The sequence below is a fragment of the Vigna unguiculata genome, chromosome 9 (assembly GCF_004118075.2).
Source record: "Vigna unguiculata cultivar IT97K-499-35 chromosome 9, ASM411807v1, whole genome shotgun sequence".
NCBI classification, from domain to species: Eukaryota; Viridiplantae; Streptophyta; class Magnoliopsida; order Fabales; family Fabaceae; genus Vigna; species Vigna unguiculata.
In genome coordinates this window covers 41,754,385-41,777,207 of record NC_040287.1, presented here as the reverse complement: position 1 = coordinate 41,777,207, position 22,823 = coordinate 41,754,385, and the positions used below count along the sequence as shown (strand labels likewise).

The following is a 22,823-nucleotide window of genomic DNA, read 5'->3' as shown; positions in this document are numbered from 1 at the left end:
GTTTGTTTGTTACGATTCACCGGGATTTCTTTTTCATTTGTCCTTTTTGGGCTAAGCCTTTAAGTTTTCATCATAAATCATAAAATAAAAAATATAAATTACTCAGTTATCGTCACAAAATACTTCATCATTTATACGTTTCGTTTGAACTTTTCATTCTTAAAATGAATGCAAACGAAATTGATTCAATTTATTAGGTTTTAATGAAATATTTATTTTTTCTTAATTTACCTTCAACTGAATTGCATCTTTATATTTATAGAAGGTAAAAGTATTTTATTATTAAAAAAAATATAAATTTAGTAAATTTATTTTAATAAGTAAAATATATTAATCATTTCCCTTCATACATGTGAAAAAATTAATAAAATATTGATTTTTTTCCTTAAATTACTTCAATGTTGATCTTTATTGAACATGAAAACAATGTACTTACATGAGTAAAAAATAATAACATGTTTATTCAGAGAATCATATTGTTTTAGTGAAATTGTTTCAAACAATAATACATTTGTTTCTCAATCCAAATGAAAACATTACTTCTACGTCGAAATAATACATATTTTTTACTTGTATTCAATGTTTTTAAAAATACTGGCGTAAACATGTATGCATGTATACACATTTTTCAATATCTATAAATTATTTAAATTTAAAAAAAAAACTAAATAGTAAAATTAAAAAAATAAAAGATATATAAAATCATAACTATAAATAAAATAAGTTTTAATTATTAAAATAACAAAATTGTAAGTAATGTTATGTAAATAATATTATGAATAATTATTTAAATTTAAAAAATAGTTACTAAAATAATAAAAGAGTACATAATTCAAATTCAAAAAAAATTGTTATTAGAATAATAAAATTGAAAAATAAATTTTATTGTAAATAATATATAAATATAATTGGCTTAAATACTTTTTTGTTCCTCATTAGAGTGTTTGTTGCAAATGGTCCTCATTTTCACATAATGTTTAAAATGGTCCTCATTTTTACCGAATGTTTAGAATGATCTTCATTTTCGCAATTCATGTTTTATTTGGTCCTTTTCTGTAACGGCATTTAAATCATTAACGGAGCATTGTACATGTGGCACGATTTATATTAGGGTGTGTTACGTGTACTGTACAGGTGGCTTAATACAAACTAACTGCCCAAACTTTCCCTACCAAAACCCTAGCTCACTTATTTATCCCCAAATATCTAATTAAGCCACCTGTACACTACACGTAATCCACCCTAATACAAATCGTGTCACATGTACAATGTTCCGTTAATGATTTAAATGGCGTTACAGAAAAGAACCAAATAAAACATGAATTGCGAAAATGAGGATCATTCTAAACATTCTATAAAAATGATGACCATTTTAAACATTATGTGAGAATGAGGACCATCCGCAATAAACACTACAAAAATGAGGACCAAAAAAATATTTAAGCCTAAATTTAAAAAGTAATAATTAAGAGGATAAAATTAAAGGAACAAAATATGACAACAAAGAGTTGTATTCTCTTTATATATGATTTTAAAATACATGTCTTAAAAATTAACAATTTCTAGAATATCTAATAACATACTTAATTTAAATATATTTAAATTAAATAAGAAAACTAATTATATTTTTAGTCTATATAATATTTTTTTATAAAGTATTAAAAAAATAGCATAATTGTTTCAAATAGTTACAGTGATGTATAAACTAATCTTGAGTGCTACTTTTATTTGTAAGCTTGTGTTTACGTGTACTTTAATTTGATCTTCAATTTTTTGTGTAATTGTTTTTAAATGTATTTAGTATAAACAGATAATTCATTTCAAAATTCTACTTTTGATGCTATTTGTTTTAAATGACACATGGTTAAAGTATTGAATTAGTTAATCTCGTTAGAGATTAAATTTTTAAATTGAAAATTTTCTATTTGTATAATGAGATTTATCTATGTTGTTATTATCATTTTTTTATTATACTATCTTAGTAGATTAAAATTAATATAATTTAATATCTATATTAGTTTTAGTTTAATATACATTTAAATATATATATATATATATATATATATATATATATATATATATATATATATATTAGTATTTGTTTTGTATTTAATGAGTTATATATAATTGAAGAACCACTACAAATTATAAATTTGCATGAGAAAAAAAATGGATATGTCAAGAAAACTTTTAACGTAAAACATTTTAACAATGCAAAATTCAATCATGTGTTATTGTATATCAACAATACTTAATAACAAAAATTAACAACTAACATTTACAATAAAGAAAAAAAATGTGTATATTTTTTGCACCACAATTTATTAGGATTATTTTTACTATGAGAAATATAGACAAATTTCACATCAATAAAATATTTTGGAGGATAGTTTGGATATCAATCATTTAAAGTAGGGGTGGGCATGGATTGGATTTTTAATGATCCAATCCACATCCATTTTAGATCCAAATAATTGGATTAGATTTTTGACTCAAATCCATTTTTTTAGCAAAAGTAGTTTGGATTTTTTTAAAATTCAGATCCAAATATTTGGATCAAGATTTAAATCCAATCCAAATATTTGGATCAAGATCAAAATCCAGAATCCCATTTTTTATAAAAGAAATTTAAATTGAATTTTTTAAAACTTGTGTCATTAAGGCCCGGATAACCCGGATGGGCCCGACGACCCAAATGGGCTCGACGACCTAGACGGGCCCGAAAACACGAATAGGCTTGAGGATGGGAACGGGCCGGACGACCCGAATGGGCCCGACGACCCGAACGAACCTGTCCAAACAGTCGGGCCCAATCGGGTAGTCAGACACGTTCGAGTCGTGGGGCCCGTCTGGGTCGTCAGGTACGTTAAGGTCATCAAGCCCGTTTGGGTGATCGGGCCCATCTGGACGTCGAGCCCGTCTGGGTCGTAGGCCTCGTCCGGGTCGACGTGCCCGTTCGTGTCGTCGGGCCATCCGGGTCGTAAGGCCCGTGTAAGTCGTCAGGTTCGTCCGGGTCGTCAGACCCGTCTGGGTCGTCCGAGTCGTCAGGTCTGTTTGAATTGTCCGACCCATCCGGGTCGTCCGACCCGTTTGTGTCGTCGTGCCCATCCGGGTTGTAAGGCCCATGTAGGTCATCAGACCCGTGCGGGTCGTCGGGCCTGTCCAGGTTATTTGCCCCATTCGAGTCTTCGGGCCCGTTTGGCCCATTCGGGTCTTTGGGCTCACCTGACTCATTAAGTCATTGGGCCCGCCTGCCCCGTTCGGGTCATCAGGCTCACTCGAATTTTCCGGATTGTTGGGCCCGATCGACTCGTTCGGTTTGTCGTGCCCGCCTAGCCTGATCATATCTTTAGGCCCGTCCAACCTCTTATGGTCGTCGGGTCTGCCCGATCCGTATAAGTTGTCGAGCAAGACCCGTCCAAGTCTGAATTTAACATAGTCCATCTCAACCTTTAGTCTAACCCAACTAAAAATTTAAATTGAAAATTTGGATTGGATTGTTTGGATTATCCATATTTAAAAATCTTGATTTATAAAATGGATATCCAATCCATAAAATATATAAAATGTAGATTAGATTGAAATCCATATCCATTAAATGGATTGGATTTTTAATAAAATGGATTATAAATGGATTGGATTGGAGCAAAAGTGGATTGAATCAAGAAAATTAGATTTTTTGCTCACCCTTAATTTAAAGCATATGAAAGCAAATAAATAAGATGATCTTTAATCAAGGAAAGCTAGATGTCGAGAAAGTATTTTTGTATGGCCCAATTAAAAGCTTGTGAATGGTTAAGATACAAATTTCCTCATGTTATATTATCTTATTCATATTGGTACCAATATCTATTGGAATGTATAAAAACACTATGTTAGTCATGATTATGATGAATAAAAAACAACTATGCACATTATAAAATAGTCTTGTTTAGGTTAACGAAAAATGTTATTGGAGGTGTGCACAAAGAGAATGAGTAGTACTAGCAGTATGTGGTACAATATTTATCATAAACTGAACTCTGAAGTTGTCTACTTGTTGATAAACAAGGATTAATCACAATAGCCATAATGCATATGTTGTCTTTTCTTCTTTTTGCTATTCTTTGTCATAGCAGTACAAAAAAGAAAGGATAGGACATGAGGAAGATTTAATTCAATCAAGGATCAAATACTTAGAATAGTAGTTGTTATCTTGGTAACCTATATATTGATAGTCTCTATTGATTGTGCGTGTAAAAGAATGATGGATCAAGTATTGAAAATGTTGCTAGATCATAATAATTACTATACATCTAAACGTTTAACCGTGATAATTACTATGTATATATATATATATATATATATATATATATATATATATTATGCTCTTTACTATATTTTTATTTCAAAGATGTATGTTATCATCATTTGAAAGCTTAGACGAAGGTCACAAGGTCTGAAATAATCAATGCAAATTATTATTATGAGGAATGAAAAAGAATAGGACCATTCTATATATTTAGAGGGTCAAATTTTAGATAGGTTACTATAACTCTTATATATTATAGTATATGGATTGTAATGTAAAATTTAATTTTTGGATGAGATTGTATGTAATGATATGATAAAGATATTTTTTAGCAATGTTATATAGCAAGAAAAGTTATATTGCTGATTTTATTTTTCTTTTTGTATTTCAAGAGTCAAACTTATTTAATATATTTGTTTTTTTTATAAAAATAATATAAAATATACTTTAATAACTATAAATATATGTGGTTATTCGAACAATCAAACTGTTCATAATTAATTTTAAATATATAATACTCTATTTAAATATAATAAATATTTTATTTAGTTATTAATTTTCAGTTTCAAACTCAAGCAAAATATTTATCTTTTTACATTTGTAAGAAAATATTATTCATCTTAAATAAAGAAAAAGTAAAGTTTAAAAAAATATAAAAACTATCAAAAATTGAATGATTTAAACAATTTATATTAACATCATATTGGAAAAAGTTATACTTTAATTATAATTTTTCTTATAAAATATTGAACATTTATATTTCAATATAAATGAACAAATAGTTATAATATATATGTGATTTAACTTCATTACTTATTATTATATTTAAATATGCCTTTTTTTACAAGTATAAGTATGTTATAAAAAATAAGTATAATAAATCAAATAAAAAATATAAATGTTATATTATTAACAATTTAAGGGATTATAAGAACTGTTTTAGAACAAGGGAAAGTATTAAATCATATAACAAAAAACTTAAAAGAGTGAAGTTTTTATTTATAAAAATATATTTTCATATTTAAAATTTGAAGTTTTACTTTCCATACTTTTAATTGACTCCTTATCAATATGTATTTTTTAAAATAACATAGGATTAAAAACATATGGAAGAAGAGGAATTTATCATTTGATTAAAAGTAAACGAAAAAGACAAGTGTCATGTAAAAAGTAGAAAAAATGCAATGGTAATTTTATTAAAAAATTAATAAAGTTAATTCCTAGTTTAAAATTAGATATATATTCTCTAATTTTATTTAAGTCAGGATAAATAAATTTATTTATTTTTAACTGTGAAATCAATATATTTTCATAGTTGATAGTGATTTGACTAATCTTTTAAACACTCAGATGTAACTGAATATATATATATATATATATATATATATATATATATATATATATATATATATATATATAGTCCATCTATGAATAAAATAACCATACTCAACGTTCTGCGAATGAAAAGAGGACACATTTCTGTGATTAGGGTAAACAGCAGTAAGTAACATACAGAGATAATAGTTGATGAGGTATGATTAGGGTAAATAGCAGTAGAAGTAATAGTTGATGAGTTGCAAATTATAATTGAAACATGCAGAAGATTGGTGAGATTGTTTTGGTGACATATATAAGTAAAGTTGAGGGAACATAACTTAAAACTTAAGGGCTATTACTTATTGAAAACCGAGAGAAGATGGTATTTCCGATGGATACTAGAAAAGTAAGGGGTAAGTGGTGAGATCAGAGGTTGGTCCGCTATGACCACTAGGATGGCTTGGCTGTAGGCTCAAGGCAAACATGCGTGGACCTAAATTTGAGAACCCGATCACAGACTCGTACTCTCCTCCATTCTCTATCAATGCAAAACGTGGATCTTCTGCTCTTGCATCCTTCAACACACCAAAACTCATTAATGAAGCAAAGTAACTTCCAATCTCAAACCAAAATTTTAACATAAAGATCAAGAGATCAATATCAGAAACATAACTGATATGTATATATACGAAGAAATAGAAGACTATACAATTGTTGTTTTCACTTCGTGTGTTTGTATATAAGTTAGGAAGCATGAGGTATACTGAAATCAACAACATAAATGTGCTAAATTACATACCAAGTCACGCAAGAGCCTGTTGTGCACTTCTTTCTCGTTATTAAACTAAAAGAAGAAGAAAAATCAGAAATGTCAGTAATAAAATGAAGTGAAACAAGCACCAAAGAAAACGGAATTAACGAGATATGTTCACTACTTTACCTTCTTCCTTTGGGTGTCAATCTGGTTTGTTATCACTTTATACTGTCAACAGTTGTCACAATTTAAGGAACTCGTTAGCATGGTATGATATGGTAAATTCGAAATCTTCAAACAGGACCACAACCACTGTGTGTTTCCTTTTAAAAGCAACCAAATTATGTTCCACTGCACATGTTTTGTAATAAAATCTGGCACTAGTCTTAATTAGAGTGTTTCCATTTTAATCACATTCAACAGTTTAACTTCGGTAAACAACAGTATTACTTGCTTGGTGCAAATAACTTTCGGAGACAGTGTAAGAAAGGAAGCTATCAAGAAAGAAGAAGGGTTGTACGAAAAAATTATTAGGGATCTTGAACCATCACCAGTGTTTCATTCCATCTAAAGCAATATGTATTTAGTTTTTAGATTTAAGAAAGAAATAATGAAACTCTAGTTATGGAAAAGTGGGTATCTAAAACTGTCTAATAATATTTTGTGTGTCCTTGTATGGATAAATAGATAATAATTGAAAATAGGTTTTATAGCCTGAGAAAGTTTGTCGAAAGGAGTTACGTTTTCATGCATGAAAACAAAATTTAGCATGTAATCTAAAGGAATGAAATAAAAATTAAAAAAATATTACGAAATTAATTATAGGAAAAAATGATTTTTTTTGAAGACTGTACTTAAATTTTTTTAAGAAGTAATAGTGGGTATACTTTTAATTCCTTGTTATAGCATGATTTTTTTCACAAAAATTTCATACTAAATTTTCTTATGAAAAAAATATTATTAAGAATTGTTGACGTGGACAAGTCATCCAGAGCATCATATATATATATATATATATATATATATATATATATATATATATATATATATATATATATATATATATGTTCAGAATAAATATTGAGCAGCTCCAGCTAGCTCCAGATTAACAAGTGAACTGGAAAAAGAAGACACATAACACACCTTCACCAATAGAAATAAATTCTACCCAGAAAAGAAGCAAATTTTGTATTATAACTTCACATTTTTTTAATTGAAAATATACAGTTTCGAATGATGTCGTGTACTCATGTGGTTTTGCTCAGATCCGAACATTGTGTCACAGGGAATGAATCCAAAAGAACAAAGGGGGTCCCCAAAATTCAGCAGAGTTTGATATCTCAAACCAATTCAATATTGGAGAACTAATTAACCATTACTGCACGCTCATCGTAAACAAGCTTTGTTCCTATGTACTCCTAAGGTATATATAAACTAAAAAATATATACCAACTCCAAGTTAGATTTCAAAAATTAATGAACAAGTGAAAAGAAATACCAAATTTATCAATCTTATTGATCAGAAAGGAAAATGGTACTTTTGGACGACCAGGTGTTAAAGTTAAACATGAAATCCTACCCTAACAATCAAATAATTTCCGTCATTGACTTTTAATCATAGCTGAAGAATTTTGATGTAATCCAATGCATTAGAATAACTAGGCATAATAATCTCAACTTTTGTAATCTTCATTTTAATAAGGGCAAACAACATAGAAGTTAAGAATTTAATTAGGAACTATAATGTATATAAATTTCAACAAAAGAAACTATATCCTGGATAAAACTGATGCCAAAATAGTTAGCACTCTCAAATCTGTACCTCCATGATATGTATATCTAGCTATCTATATATAGATAGGTAGCCGACACTAGCAAGTTTTGAATTAAGACACATGCACACATTAATTAAGGTGTGAGAGAAAAAAAGCGGAAAGTAATTTCACCTTACGCTCACGAACAATCTTGGCGGCCTTGTCCATTTCTTCCTCCAGGAGCTTTAGATCTTCCATGTTCAGATCGATGAGGCAATCTCCCATCCTCTGCCTAAGCCATGAGCAAGTAAACATATAAAACATGTGCAGATCCAGAAGAAAAACACTGAGCGAGAAAATTATACCTAATCTCCTTGCGAAGATTCTTATTGACCTCTTTGAGTTTCTTCAGGTTCTCTTGCATATTCTGGCGAAGAAGAAGAAGAAAGAAAATGAGTTGGAAGAAGTAAATCTGAAGAAAAAAGAGAGAGAGAGAGGAGAGAGAAAAGAGAACCTCGTAGTGAGAGTTCCAGAGATCAACTCCTAGGGTCATCTGGTATTGATCAAAGAAGTGTTTTGTTCTGGAAAAGAAAAAGGACATTAGATAGGTAGGTAGGTATAGGGTTTGTTTGGGAATTGAATTGAATCGAAGAGAAGAGAAGAGAAGAGAATATGAACGTACGAGGTGGAGGGGCTAATGTACTCGTGGAGTTTGCCAGTGCTGGAGAACATAATAATAGAAACCTTGGCATCGCAGAGAACGGTGAGCTCGTTGGCCTTCTTGAAAAGGCCATTGCGTCGTTTGGAGTAAGTGACTTGGCGGTTGGTGGTGTTCTCTATCCTCTTGATCTGGATCTTTCCACGAGCCATAGCTGTTGCTGCTGCTTTCTGCTTCCTTATGCTTATGCTTATGCTTCTGTTCCTTTCTATCTGCTTCTGCGGATTCTGAGTGATAATAGGAACAGGAATAGGATAATGAGTTAATGAGGGAAAGAGAAATACAAAGGGAAGGTGGGGGAGCTGCATTGCCTCAAATGGGACACCTCTTTGCCAAATTAACGAAAGCTATTGCAGGCTTTGTCATAAACGTCCTATGCTCTTTCTCGTTTCATCGTCAACGCCGCTCCCATGTGCCCACTGGGGACCCTTACTTTCCGTCTCTCTCCGTCACCCAACCGTTAACCCTTTTCTCCCTTTCACCATGCTTAGGGCAACTCTTTCACTCTTATCTTTACCACACCATTTTCAACACATCAATTATTTCTTTTCCGTCTCAATGCCTCCTATCTGAAACAAACAAACGCTGAGAGTGATGCCATTAAAAACTCTGATTTCCATAACAAGCGACTTCCGTCATAGCTGTTGCCTCCGCCATTGAACGCAACGTTATATCCTTCAGATTATACACATTGCTCCACACATTGATATATATAGTTATATGTACCCCTGTTGTGTTACTCCTAGCTAGGTTTAGGTGTTAAATGAAAGTGAAGGACCAATTTAAAATTCAAACATTCAATCAAAACCTTTAACTTGTCACGCCCCACTAAATTGGAAAAAAGTTAACGTTCTTCATCCAGGCCTTCTGCTCTTGTCATTTCCAATACCTCAACACCAAATTTTTAACTTCTAATCTCAAATTTCATAATACATTTTTCTTAACACCAAATGTGCTCATAAACTGCTAAAAACAATTATTAGATTTGTTTAATGTGTATGGCATTTTTTAACACATAAAAAAACTATAACTATTAGGGCTTTGTCGCCTAATTTCATGATACACGTTTAATTCGAGTAAAATTATTTTGAAAGGCATAGATATGAGTTTAAAGAAGAATAGAACAATCATGTCAGAACAACTAATGACTTGATACCATTTTTTCAAAGTGGGATTGCGACAACACAGTTTAACTTTAGGTTAGTAATTTTGTAACTCCATCCATCCTTTCCAGGTTGTAAGACAATGTTCTTACTTGTGAGTAACTCTATTTAAAAAATCACTTTTCTCTTTTGATAACATATATAAACGATACAATGTTAATTTATTTGTTATACATTTTTATATTAAATAAGTATTTCTCTAGCATTTACTCTTGGTGTACACTTCAACTCCAACACTTACTGTTATAATTACTTATGATAACATTGTCAAACTTTTAAATTAATATATTAAATATTTATTTAGTAGGTAAATATTTACAGCTAAAGCTCAATGAATTTCACTGAAAAAAAATATAAACTAAAAAGAAATAAATTATTTACAACGATGAATTATTTTCTTTGTCCACTTTTAATCATTGCGAGTCTTCATGATTATATTTACATTCCAATAATGATTTTTTTATGCAAACAATACTTGTGAATATGCACTAACACTTGCAACGAATAAATCTTCATTATAAGATGATGAATGCATTAATAAAGGATTACGAAGGAGACTTTAACTTTAACGTAACAAAAAATTGTATTTTTAGATCAAGCATTGTATTTATTTTTTACATTTTTTAATCAATATTTTTTTTATTGTCTAATATTAGTTCATTAAATTAGAATGTTTATTAGTATTAAACTTCATTTTGTATTTTTATTTTTTAATCATTTTGCTTTTGTTAGAATTGTAAATTTTTTATCTTTATTTTTTGTAATTTCATAATTCATAATTTGATAGTTATATATTTAATATTTTTATAATTTATATTTTCTATTTTATAATTTTAATTAAAGTTAAAAACAATTTTTGTTAAATACAATACATGTTTTGGGTAAAGTTCTCGTCGTTATGATATATTGTAACAAAAATATCATGTGATGACATCCAACCAAGATGACAATGTATGATAACTGCCACATCACACAATTAATTAGAGTTGTCAAAATGGGTTAGAACCCGCGAGTCAACCCGGCCCACCACGGGTTCAGGCAGGGTTGGGTTGAAATTTTTTTACAAATTTTAATACGGGTTGATTTTTGACCGACTCATCCGGGTTGAACCCGTGGTGAGCCGGGTTGGCTCACCAACCGGCAAATAAAAGGGTCACAAAAGTGTTTTTATTTTTTTTATTAAGTTGGACTTTACATTTGGGTCATGTTAGATTGTATTTTTATCCAACACATGAATAATTTGTATTTTTTTTTATTTTGGTTTGTATTTGAATTGTATTAAAATTTATTTAAATTTTAATTAGAATTACAATTTAGTTTTGACTAAAAAAAATAAAAAAATAAAATTTTTTTATTTAAGTGAACCCGTGAGCCAACCCGTTTAACCCGCCAATCTGTGGTGGGTCGAGCCGAGTTCAAATTTTTTTGGTTCACTAAAAAATGAGCCGGATTAGATTGGCTCACTAAATCATCAACTCGTGGTGGATTCAGCCGGATCGGGCCGGATTACCCATTTTGACAGCTCTACAATTAATAGAAACATTTAACTATCGGGACTCAATTAAAAAAATTTAAAATATGGATAATTTAACAGGCCACCAAAATTTATTATGGACTCGATTGAAATTTCCAAAATTGATCATGGAATCAAAACAAACTTATATTTTTATATTGAACATTATTATGCATTAGGATTGACCTTCTTTATCATTTATATTTGTTCCATTATTAACATTTTTATTCTTTAATGGTAAATCTCTTCCATATTAAATATTCTCTTTAAAGTTTCAATTATTAACGAGCACTAAATGGTGTTTTTGATAAATTATACCATTATTAGTTCAAATTAAAAAAACACATATGTAACATTTACATTAAAAAAAAACTTTTCATATATGGATTTGTATATGGTTGGGAATGACTTTCAATACAAGAGCTCCACAAAATTTATACTGATCATTAATTTATTTTTTATACTATTTATTCCTAATATGTAAGAGAAAATATAATATAAATTGTTTTATTAATATGCCAAGAATCAACCATGCAAATGAATTATCATATTTAACTCGAAGTTTTAATAAGACATTACCTAAATTATTAATAAGTATTTATACTTATATGCTTTTTATTCGTATATATTTTTCAATGTGAAACTTCAAATTAAGATTTAAACTTAAAAAGAAAAACTCATTTGTGTAAAACTGTCATATCTATAGTCTCTTTCCAAAAATTTGATGTATAAGTTCAAGTTTTTTTTTCTCCCTTCAATACCTTGTAAGTACTTGCTCTTGAGTGCTCACACTTGTTAAATTATTTTATTAAAATAAGATTATTAAGTTGTTCAAAAGATAGAATATACTAGTTTATAGCTAACATTGAAACAATGATAAATTACATGTTTTATTTATTTTATATTTTTTCACTGTTAATTTTGTTCTAGGCAATAAATATTAACTTGTAAAAAATGAAGTCTTTTATCTTTATTTAAGATAGATTTCGTTTTCCTATAAAAGGAAATTATATATGTTCATACGAAATCGCCTGTGAATAAATACAAGATAGAAACAAAAAATTAATAACTTTTTGTATTTTCTTTGTGTGGAAGTTATGTTTTCCTATTTGATATTTTATTCTCTTTGTCTTTCTTAGAATATCCAAGAGACCCTCAAGGTCCATGGTCATTTTTTACAATGCACATTTAGTATGATAATATTTCTACGTTATTTTTATTGTATTTATTTTTCTCATATTTACTAATCTTCCCCTTGTTAGTATTCATTTAATTTCCTGCATGCATTTTGTGCTTTTTTTATATTTTGTTTTATTTCTTCATAACTATATATTGTCAAGAAACACCAAAAATCCAAGATGCATATTTTATCAAACTCCTTTCACCACACCTAACCAAGTTTCTCCAGATCATATCCAAGAAACCTTCAATAAAAAAAATTTACAATTCAAACAAAGTCTTTATCTACTTAGCCTCTATTACGTCTCGTCATTAATGTTAGTATATGTTAAGAATCCAAATATGAATCTAAGTCTTATATTGAGTAAAAATGAAAAAGTTAGACTCATGCTTATTGATATTAAATTTTCCGGTGACTCTCTCTCAAAAGATCCAACAATATACTTTATCCATAAACAGTAAAATGAACTCATAATCTTTATCACCTTTTCTTCCAAACCAACCTTATAATTCATAAACGTTAGTGAAGAAAATTGAATTTACAACATATTCCGTTCTTCTTTCCGATTTTACCATTATGTCAACCTAATTAAAAATACTATTCTCGGTTTTACTTACGTTTTTGTTAACCTTACCATGACAAATCTATGAGATTTCCTTCAAGAACTATCTCAATATATCCTCGACATTTGTCCCTAGCTTTTCATACATCAAACATGCTATAATCTAGCTAAAAACAACCAAGATATACAAGCTAATAAGAAACTAAGTTTTGAAAGTTTAGTTTTTTCTTTATCTTTCCTTGCATTCTGAAGTTTGACTAAACAATTCTTTTCGAGCCTTTCATCTGTGTAACCTATTTTTTCGTAGTACGTTCCAACATGAACATGCTTAAAGTCATCCAACAAACATGTAACATGCATGGGACCTTCAAATGGTTTGGTCAATTTGGGCCAAATTGGTAACTTTGCACCTAAATTTGTCAAATCCAACCACTAATGAGACCTAAAAGTAGGTATGGCTTTGTCATGATATATATATATATATATATATATATATATATATATATATATATATATATATATATATATATATATAAAGTAATGTCACAAATAAAAACCATTAATTGAACAAAAAAGAAATTTAGAGAATAGAGAAATAAAAATTGCTATGGCTGACTGTGATGCTACTTTTTTTTATTAAGACATTATTTTAATGTTTTTCCCTTGGCTGAGTATTTGGTCGCTCCTATTGTATATATAGCTCTGAAGAAGACAATAGAAAATCCAAGTTTGATCAAAATTCGGAAAAGAAAAGAACATAAAAGTCATACACATACCTCTACCTAATCCATTTGATTTTGACATGCCTAGTTTTGTTTACATTTTGGCTGTATTTTCAACACCCTAAAGATCAACATTTCGCAAGAATAATCAAATAGCATGCACCTTTTTGAGCTATTTAACTAGGTTTTTTTTTTTGTTTGTTTATTAAAAATGGGTCAGGGTGTGATTAGAACAGATATATTATTTTAAATAAGTGGTCTTCAATGGTTATAACTGTTTCCATAGCTTGATTATAAACTAAGGACCTACCCTTCGTTGCTTGATCCCACAAATGAACGAAAAGATATTTTCATCTAAATTCGAATTAAAGAATTAGGTAAAGAAAACATAATTAATGTATTGCAACAAAATATCAGAAATGAAGATTCATGAACTTGGTTGTCTTTATATATCGATATTATTCCTTGTGCGAATTCGCTTCCTCCTCTCCTTTGGACTTGCGTGTCTCATATTTTAAATAGTATACTTTTGATATTTCTTTTAAGAAAAATATACGTATTTGCATATATATTAAAATTTGTATGTATATAAAACTCCGATTTATTATTTTTTCACGCTCCACATTACTACGAATTAATTAATATAGAATATTAGTTGTTATGATTGACAGGGTGTGATCTTTAGTTCAAAGAAACTGAACATGTAAACGTATATTATACGAGTAATGCATATCAGTACTCAATTTTATGCATATATCCATTATTTTATCCCAAATGCTCTACGTTTCCGTATCTTTTTTAAATATGATTTTAATTTGCGTTTCGACAAAGGGATAAGCAACGCATATATTGTTTAAGAATAATGAAAAAAAAAAGAAAGAAAAAAGTGTTGACTGTGAATCATTGTTTTCTCTGGGTTGCCAGAGAGGTAAAACTTAAACTGTTGTAGAGGGTGTGGCTATTTTTGACATAACATGAAGCAGAAATTAACGGTCTATATTTATAACTTCCTCAGTAAGAGGTAGCAGTAACTTGTGTAGTTGGTTGAGCTGGTAGCACAGTTCAAATTTCGGATATATCAGTTATATTTTTCACTATACTTCCACAGCTAATAATGAGAAAAGGTTGTTTAACACAATTTAACGACTATTTAACAACTTTTGTAGACATAAAATTGTTTTTATAAAATTTAATTTTTATAATTTTAAAAGAAAAAGAAAGTAAATAATAATAAGAAGTAATGTCAAATGATAATAAAAAAATACAGTTATATCAAAATATCAGTATCTCTTAATAATATATATTAAAATATTAAAAAATATTATTAAGATATTAATATGCTAAATTATCAAGTACTTATGTTTTTTATTTTAAGGAGAGATGACAAACATATAATTTCCCTTCTCATATTCACCCATAATAATAATAAAATTTAATATGGAAGTATGAGAATAGTTAAATTGTGTATGAAATTTAATTATGAAACGGTATTTTTAAAAGAGAAAAATATAAAATGAAATAACTTTTATTCATTAACCAAAACTTTATAAAGTTATTAATTTATCCAATAATAGTTGTTTTTATTAATTTCTCTAAATTTGTACTTATTTTAATTTTATTTAGAAAATTAATTAAACAAGAGTATATGAATCTAAATCTTCCATTATAATTATAAATACAAAAGAAAGTTAAACAATATTTAAAAACAAGAATCACACATCTATAGTATTTTGGGTTGGAGTGGTATTTGTATGTTACATATGTGTTGCATTGGATATGATGATGGGATGGATTAAGGAAAAAGGTTGCAACATAGGATATGGTTATATATCCGCGGGTAGAAGCATGTTAGAGTTGAGGAGAGTAAACATGATGAGAGCAATGGAGACAAGAACTGAAAGAGCCAACAAAAGGAGCATTAGGATGTGAGAAAAAGTTCCTTTCACTTCTTCTGCGTAATCCGTTGAAACAAGAGCAAGTGCAGTAATAGGAAATGAGTAAGCCCACCATGCAACGCTGAACCTTCTCATCGATCTTCTGAACAGTCTTGGCCTGCAAATCTGCTTCAACACATAAATTCATTTTCCTTCTTATTTCATTTCTTTCAAAAATTCAAATATTAGCTGGCAATTAAGGACTCTCCCTCCCTGCATCGCACACCGCTGTTGAAAATTGAAATCGACTATGGATGTTGACTTTCACCAATATCACTTGTTTTCATTTCGGGGAAGGGAAAAACTATTGCATGGATGAAAACAACTAGAGTTTAAATTATACAATATTTTTGTTCTCCTCTGTTTTCCACGACAAAATTGTTCAAATAACGGGATATTGAATTTGAATTCGCGTACACTTTAAAACAGCTGAAATCATAGTCTAATAAATATACCAACTTCATCATGTACTAATTCCAGGTTTTGTAATTTTATAATCGTGTTCTATTAAAAAATGGGTGTAACTCAAAAGAGATTCGACATATTTATATTTTTCATCAAATAGTTTATCGAGTTTTTACAAGCAGTTCGTAACACATCTTTTGTTTGTTTCAAACCCAGGAAAAGATTATAGTTGAACTCAAACAAGTAGATAGGTTAATCTTACCAGTGAGGCGAAGAGGAAGAGGGAAAGAAAAAAGAGCATCTTGGAAGCAGTGTCAAAGGTTCCAACAATGGATTCCCAAGCCAAGCTTGCGACGCTGGGCGCTGCAATGAACAAGAACAAAACTGGCCTTAACAACACCGGCACCCCATCTCTACCCGATAATCGCTGATAAAGCGTAACAAAAAGCACGACGTAATGCACCATCCCCACCGCAAACAACCACAACGCACACTCTTTCCACCCCATGTGCGCCGCAGCTTGTGCCCCCACCAAGTTCCCTATCACCGACAACTGGCTGGTGGGGTTCCCCGCCGCAGAGGACAAAACCCTCTTCCCCTTCGTCAACCACTGCCCGTAGATCTTCACGTCAAGCACCATCATCGGGACCGCAAACACCCACCACAGAACAAAGTACAAGGCGGTTTTGGGCGCCACGAACGGCGCTGATTGAAGCAAGAGAAGCCACGAAATCCAGGGCGCGAAGAGGTAGTTAACCCCTACAGGGTGCAAGAACTCGGCCTTCACCATCTTAAAGAAAAAAAAGCACCTCAGGAGGTACAGAAAGGAGAGTAAGACTAGAGTGAAAAGGGAGAGAGACCAGAGTGCATACACAGCCGCCGAAGGAAGCGTGGAAAGCACTCGCGGTAGAGTGGTTGTGTCTTGTTCCGATGTGATTATCGTCTTCCACAGTAATGCTTGGCTTCCGAGGGAGAGGCTTATTCTGAAGTAGCCTGCATGGAATTTGGTCAGAACATAGATTAGGAGCGTTGTGAAAGAGGTTGAGTGTTGGTAGTTGCTAAAACTGTTGGTGTGGCTAGAAACGTTTGAGGTGGTCGTGGTCGTGTCTACTACAAGTTCAATCTGGGATCGGGAACCTTGGGTAGCCATGCCAACGTTGTCCAACTTTTTCGCAAGACAAGAATTTTGTGACAATTCCTCGTGCAAATGCAAGGGTTTTGTAGGGGAATTAGATTAGAACATAAGCAATAGGAATGTGCAAGTGGGCTTATAATAACAATAAATTAATACAAGGTTTGTTTTGTTTTTATTTTGATTCAAACAAAGGAATTACGTGAGACTTTACAGTTGTTTTGGCACGTTATAGCTGGATAACAAATACATTCTAATGCAGTACAGTGTGTGTATATAGATAAAGTATGGTTCTTCCAATTGTGTTCCTATCAGTGTTGTTGCACGAGGCATGAACGCACGAGTGTTTCATGATTCATGAATATCAAGCGATTGGAGGAAGACTTGAGGGCTCGAAAGTCTAACGTAGGTACCACTTTTGTTTCAACTTGATGAAAGGGTTGTTGTGTCTTGTTGACCTTGGTTTCTAGAGGATAATATTCTCTTGAGTTCTAGATAAAGTTTTCAATTTAATTTAATCCATAGCCTTCGGACAAATTTTAACATGCTCTTTTATTAAATTCCAAATAAAATCAAAATAATAAAGTATTAAATACTTCAAATCACCTTCTGAAATTTATATTTACCCTCTTGAAAAGTAGTTTTCAGTAACATTAAAGAAGTCACATGTAATATTATAGCATACTTTGGAAGAAAACAATATTTTAATAACTTACGGATGAAAACGTTATTAGATTATGCACCAAAATCAGATCAACAATGGATGAAATTAAACCCTTTAATTAAATGAACAATTCTCAATATTATATAGAACCATACGTGGAAACATATCTGATTGGTCTTTGAGAACAACTTAAAATGGAAAAGTAGTTAATTTTCTAACTGTTGAGCACCTTAGGTTTACTTTTGATTTTATCTTGCGTATCAAAACAAAAAATATGAAAAAGATATAAGTATTCTACAAATGAAAACCATAACCTCTTTATATAACTTTGATAAGTTATTTCTTTAAAATCAATATTTCCATTTGAGCACCTTAGGTTTATTTTTGATTTTATCTTTAGACGCGGATGAAAAGAAAAATGTGAAAAAAAATGTAAGTGTTCTAAAAATCATAACCCCTTTATATAACTTTGATAAGTTATTTCTTTAAAATCAATATTTCCATGTGGTCCTTATCGATTTAAAATATTACTTATGATATCTACTCATTAAATTTTCATGACATATATGTGATAGATTTATATTAATTATATTATTTTAATACTTTGCCTATTAATATAATAGTTTTAATACATTTAATTATGTATTAATATATATATATATATATGTATATATATATAACAAATGTAACTAACAACATTACTACGAACATGCGCAATATCATGTTGATGGAAGTATAAAAATTGTAAAGTTTGATGGTGAAAAATGAATTAAAATACGAAATGAAAGTCTGATGAAACTTCGCTAATTTTTATCGAGAATAAAAAAAAAAGAATGTATAAATGTGATGTGTAAAATTAGATTTAAAAAGTAATAAAAACAGATGGTAAAAAATAAGTTTTGAAATAGAATGAATATAGAAAAAATATATATACCTCACTATTTTTTATATAAAATTATATATTTTTAGTGAAAAAAAATATATAAGAGGGAATAGGAAATACACTTCATAAATTGGAAAATGTAAATAGCGAAAACCAAAAATAAATTTCCAGACCTCTAAGGTTAAAGAAAAAAAAATAGGCCCAAAGATGCATTTATAATAGGACCGAAAGTCAACCGGGCGACTGAAAAGTTGGGTCTTTATTCATGTACCTCCAAAATTTTTTTACACCTCCAACTTTCTTTAAATTCTCAAAAAACCTTTTGACTAATTAAAGAAATCCGCAGACACCATATCTCCAAAATTTTGTCGACTTTCAAAAGTTAAAATATATGACTTCTGGAAGTCAACTTCCGAAAATCAAAATGAATTACCGGAAGTCAAAAATTATCACCGGAAGTCGACTTTCGGAAGTCAAAAAATATTCCCAGAAATCGACTTTCGGAAGTTAAAAAATATTCCCGGAAGTCGACTTCCGTAAGTCAAAAAACAAAATTTATTTTGAATATTTGTAATTCTTTTTAAAATTTATATTTTTTAACTTTTAATGATTTTTTTAGTTTACTACTTTATTTATTTTTATGTTTTCATATTTCTTAATATATATTTTTAAGAAAATATTAATATTTATATATATAATTTTATTTTTATTTAATATACTGACAAATAAATATAAATATAAAAATAAGTAAAATTAAGATAATATTAAACTTTAAATAAAATAAAAATAAAAAAGAAAATATATATACAAATAAATATATATATATATATATATATATATATACACACACGGAAGTCCGACTTCCGTTTTATATATATATATATATATATATATATATATATATATATATATATATATATATATATATATATATATATATATAATTTCTTTTTCATTTTTTTTTAAATTTAAAGTTTTTTTATTTTAGTTTAAATTTTTTTAATTTTTTTTCAATATTTTATTTAGTATTTTTATTACTTTTTTTTTATTTTTTAAAGTAATTTTTTTTAAAAATTTATGTTTTAAAAAATAAAATAAAATAAGTTAGAAAATATAAATTTTAAAAAGAATTAAAAATATTTAAAATCACTTAATTTTTTTACCTACGGAAGTTGACTTCCGGTAATGATTTTTGACTTCCGGAAGTCGACTTTCGATAATGATTTTTGACTTCTGGTGATATATTTTGACTTTCGGAAGTCGACTTCCAGTGATATAATTTGACTTCCGGAAGTCGACTTCCGGTGATATACTTTGACTTCCGGAAATCATATATTTTGACTTCCGGAAGTTGACTTCCAAAAATATTTTTGGGGGTGTGATGTCCGTGAATTTCCTTAAATGGTCAAAGGATATTTGGGTATTTAAAAAAATTTTGGAGGTGTAGAAGAAATACTTGGAAGTGTAGGAAGAAAGTCCCGAAAAGTTTGATTCTAGAGCCCGAACAGGATCCGGGCCCTTCTACCCAAAAAATATATCACACACAAAGTATGTTGGTATAATTGTCTTTTACTATACGTGAAACCAGTGAGTTTTAACTTTTTTCTTATAAGTTTTTTCATATTTCTAACATTTTGAAATTATTCTTTTGAAATTTGGTTCTAGTTTCTATAAAAGAAAATTTATCTTTATTTTTCTAAAATCCTAATTGATTGGTTTCGGTCCCTAATATTTATTTTAAGAAAGATTACTATTTTTTTAAGTTCATTATTTAAATATATATTTTTTTAATTATTTATCTAAAAGACATAATTATTAATAAAAAATAAATATATAATCGTTGTAATTTTACTCATAATCATTATATACCTATCTTTCCTTATAAATCTTTTCATGAGTTAGAAAGAGTAGTTTTTTTTTTTCTTTTCTTTTTCATTTTGCAAACTATCCTATCTTTTGTGCTTTCTTTTAAATCCTTTGGAGGGTATAAGTATTTTTGAAAGAGAATTAAAAATAATAATAATAAAATAATATAAAATTTTATACTTAACTAAAATTACTTCTAAATTTATGTAAATAATAACTTCTTTTACTAATTTCTCTAAGCTTTGTATTTTAATTTATGCATAAGTTAACCTTATGAAAATGATTTTTTTTCTCTCATAATTATATAGAGAAATCTCATCTAAAACTTGTATAATAATTTATACAATTGAGATATGGAAAGAAAAAGAAAAAAGAAAAATAGTGTTTAAAGTAATGAAAATTTATACATATATACTTTACCAATCATTGATATATTTGAATATAGTTGGTCAGATATTAATCTTGGAAAATTGTGATTAATTTTAACCCTATTGTTGGCGATATATTAAAAGTAAAAGACTCGTAAATTTATAATCACTAGGATTTTAAGTTAAAGGTGATGCTAATTTTTATATGACAAATGACTTATATATATTACATTAGATGTGGCTTGGAAGGATATATATCGAGCAGAAGCATGTTAAAGTTGAGAAGAGTGAGCATGGTGAGAGTAAGGGAGACGATAACTGAAAGAGCGAGCAGAAGGAGCATTAGGATGTGAGAAAAAGTTCCTTTCACTTCTTCTGCATAATCCGTTGAAACAAGAGCAAGTGCAGTAATGGGAAATGAGTAAGCCCACCATGTAACGTTGAACCTTCTCATTGATCTCCTGAACAGCTTTGGCCTGCAAATCTGCTTATGGATGTTGACTATCATCAATACAACACAATCAGTACATTCAAATTTTATTTCCTATTATTTTAAATCTCTCTGCCACTAAACATCTAGCTGGAACTTTTGTCATTTACTTCAAGGATGAATCGGATTGATAGATCCCCACAAAACTGCATAAATTTATTTAATTCTAAACTATTATAACATCGTAAATGTCTTTCAACAAATGTTTGTTAATCTTACCAGTGAGAGGAAGAGAAAGAGGGAGAGAAAGAAGAGCATCTTGGAAGCAGTGTCAAAGGTTCCAACAATGGATTCCCAAGCCAAGCTTGCGACGCTGGGCGCTGCAATGAACAAGAACAAAACTGGTCTTAACAACACCGGAACCCCATCTCTACCCGATAATCGTTGATAAAGCGTAACAAACAGCACCAAGTAATGCACTATCCCCACCGAAAACAACCACAGCGCACACTCTTTCCACCCCATGTGCGCCGCAGCCTGTGCCCCAACCAAGTTCCCTATCACTGTCATCTGGCTCGTGGGGTTCCCCGCCGCAGAGGACAAAACCCTCTTCCCCTTCGTCAACCACTGTCCGTAAATCTTCACGTCAAGCACCACCACCGGCACCGCAAACACCCACCACAGAACCATGTACAAGGTGGTTTTGGGCGCCACGAACGGCGCTGATTGAAGCAAGAGAAGCCACGAAATCCAGGGCGCGAAGAAGTAGTTAACCCCCACAGGGTGCAAGAACTCGGCCTTTACCATCTTAAAGAAAAACAAGCATCTTAGGAGGTAGAGAAGGGAGAGTAACAGTAGAGTGAAAAGGGAGAGAGACCAGATTGCATAGACAGCCGCTGAAGGAAACGTGGAAAGCACTCGCGGTAGAGTGGGTGTGTCTTGTGCCGATGTGATTATTGTCTTCCACAGTAATGCCTGGCTTCCGAGGGAGAGGCTTATTCTGAAGTAGCCTGCATGGACTCTGGTCAGAACAGATATTAGGAGCGTGGTGAAAGAGGTTGAATGTTGGTGATTACTGAAACTGTCGCTGTGGCCACAAACGTTTGAGGTGGTCGTGGTCTTGTCTACCACAAGTTCAATATGAAATCGCGAACCTTGGGTTGCCAT

The 22,823-nt window shown here is 30.1% G+C and overlaps 3 protein-coding genes across 4 annotated transcripts; all 3 read right to left on the bottom strand.

Annotated features, from left to right (window-relative positions):
• Positions 1 to 5,796: 5,796 nt before the first annotated feature.
• Positions 5,797 to 9,151, bottom strand: LOC114162891 (floral homeotic protein DEFICIENS). Its single transcript, XM_028046882.1, has 7 exons — positions 8,799 to 9,151; positions 8,631 to 8,697; positions 8,482 to 8,543; positions 8,309 to 8,408; positions 6,549 to 6,590; positions 6,408 to 6,452; positions 5,797 to 6,183 (listed from the first exon to the last, which is right to left on the bottom strand). Exons 1-7 carry the CDS (start codon positions 9,140 to 9,142, stop codon positions 6,007 to 6,009), a joined length of 837 nt encoding a protein of 278 aa, XP_027902683.1. The 5' UTR covers positions 9,143 to 9,151; the 3' UTR covers positions 5,797 to 6,006.
• A 6,521-nt stretch (positions 9,152 to 15,672) lies between these two features.
• On the bottom strand, positions 15,673 to 17,573 carry LOC114162960 (S-type anion channel SLAH1-like). Of its 2 annotated transcripts, XM_028046980.1 has the most exons (3): positions 16,576 to 17,572; positions 15,982 to 16,034; positions 15,779 to 15,868 (listed from the first exon to the last, which is right to left on the bottom strand). In XM_028046980.1, exons 1-3 carry the CDS (start codon positions 17,461 to 17,463, stop codon positions 15,823 to 15,825), a joined length of 987 nt encoding a protein of 328 aa, XP_027902781.1. In that variant the 5' UTR covers positions 17,464 to 17,572; the 3' UTR covers positions 15,779 to 15,822. The 2 variants fall into 2 exon arrangements, with proteins under 2 accessions (XP_027902780.1, XP_027902781.1); XM_028046979.1 differs by having other exon boundaries at positions 15,673 to 16,034; positions 16,576 to 17,573.
• A 3,879-nt stretch (positions 17,574 to 21,452) lies between these two features.
• Positions 21,453 to 22,823, bottom strand: LOC114163736 (S-type anion channel SLAH1-like). Its single transcript, XM_028048030.1, has 2 exons — positions 21,936 to 22,823; positions 21,453 to 21,710 (listed from the first exon to the last, which is right to left on the bottom strand). The coding sequence occupies exons 1-2, from the start codon at positions 22,821 to 22,823 to the stop codon at positions 21,453 to 21,455; spliced, it is 1,146 nt and encodes a 381-aa protein (XP_027903831.1).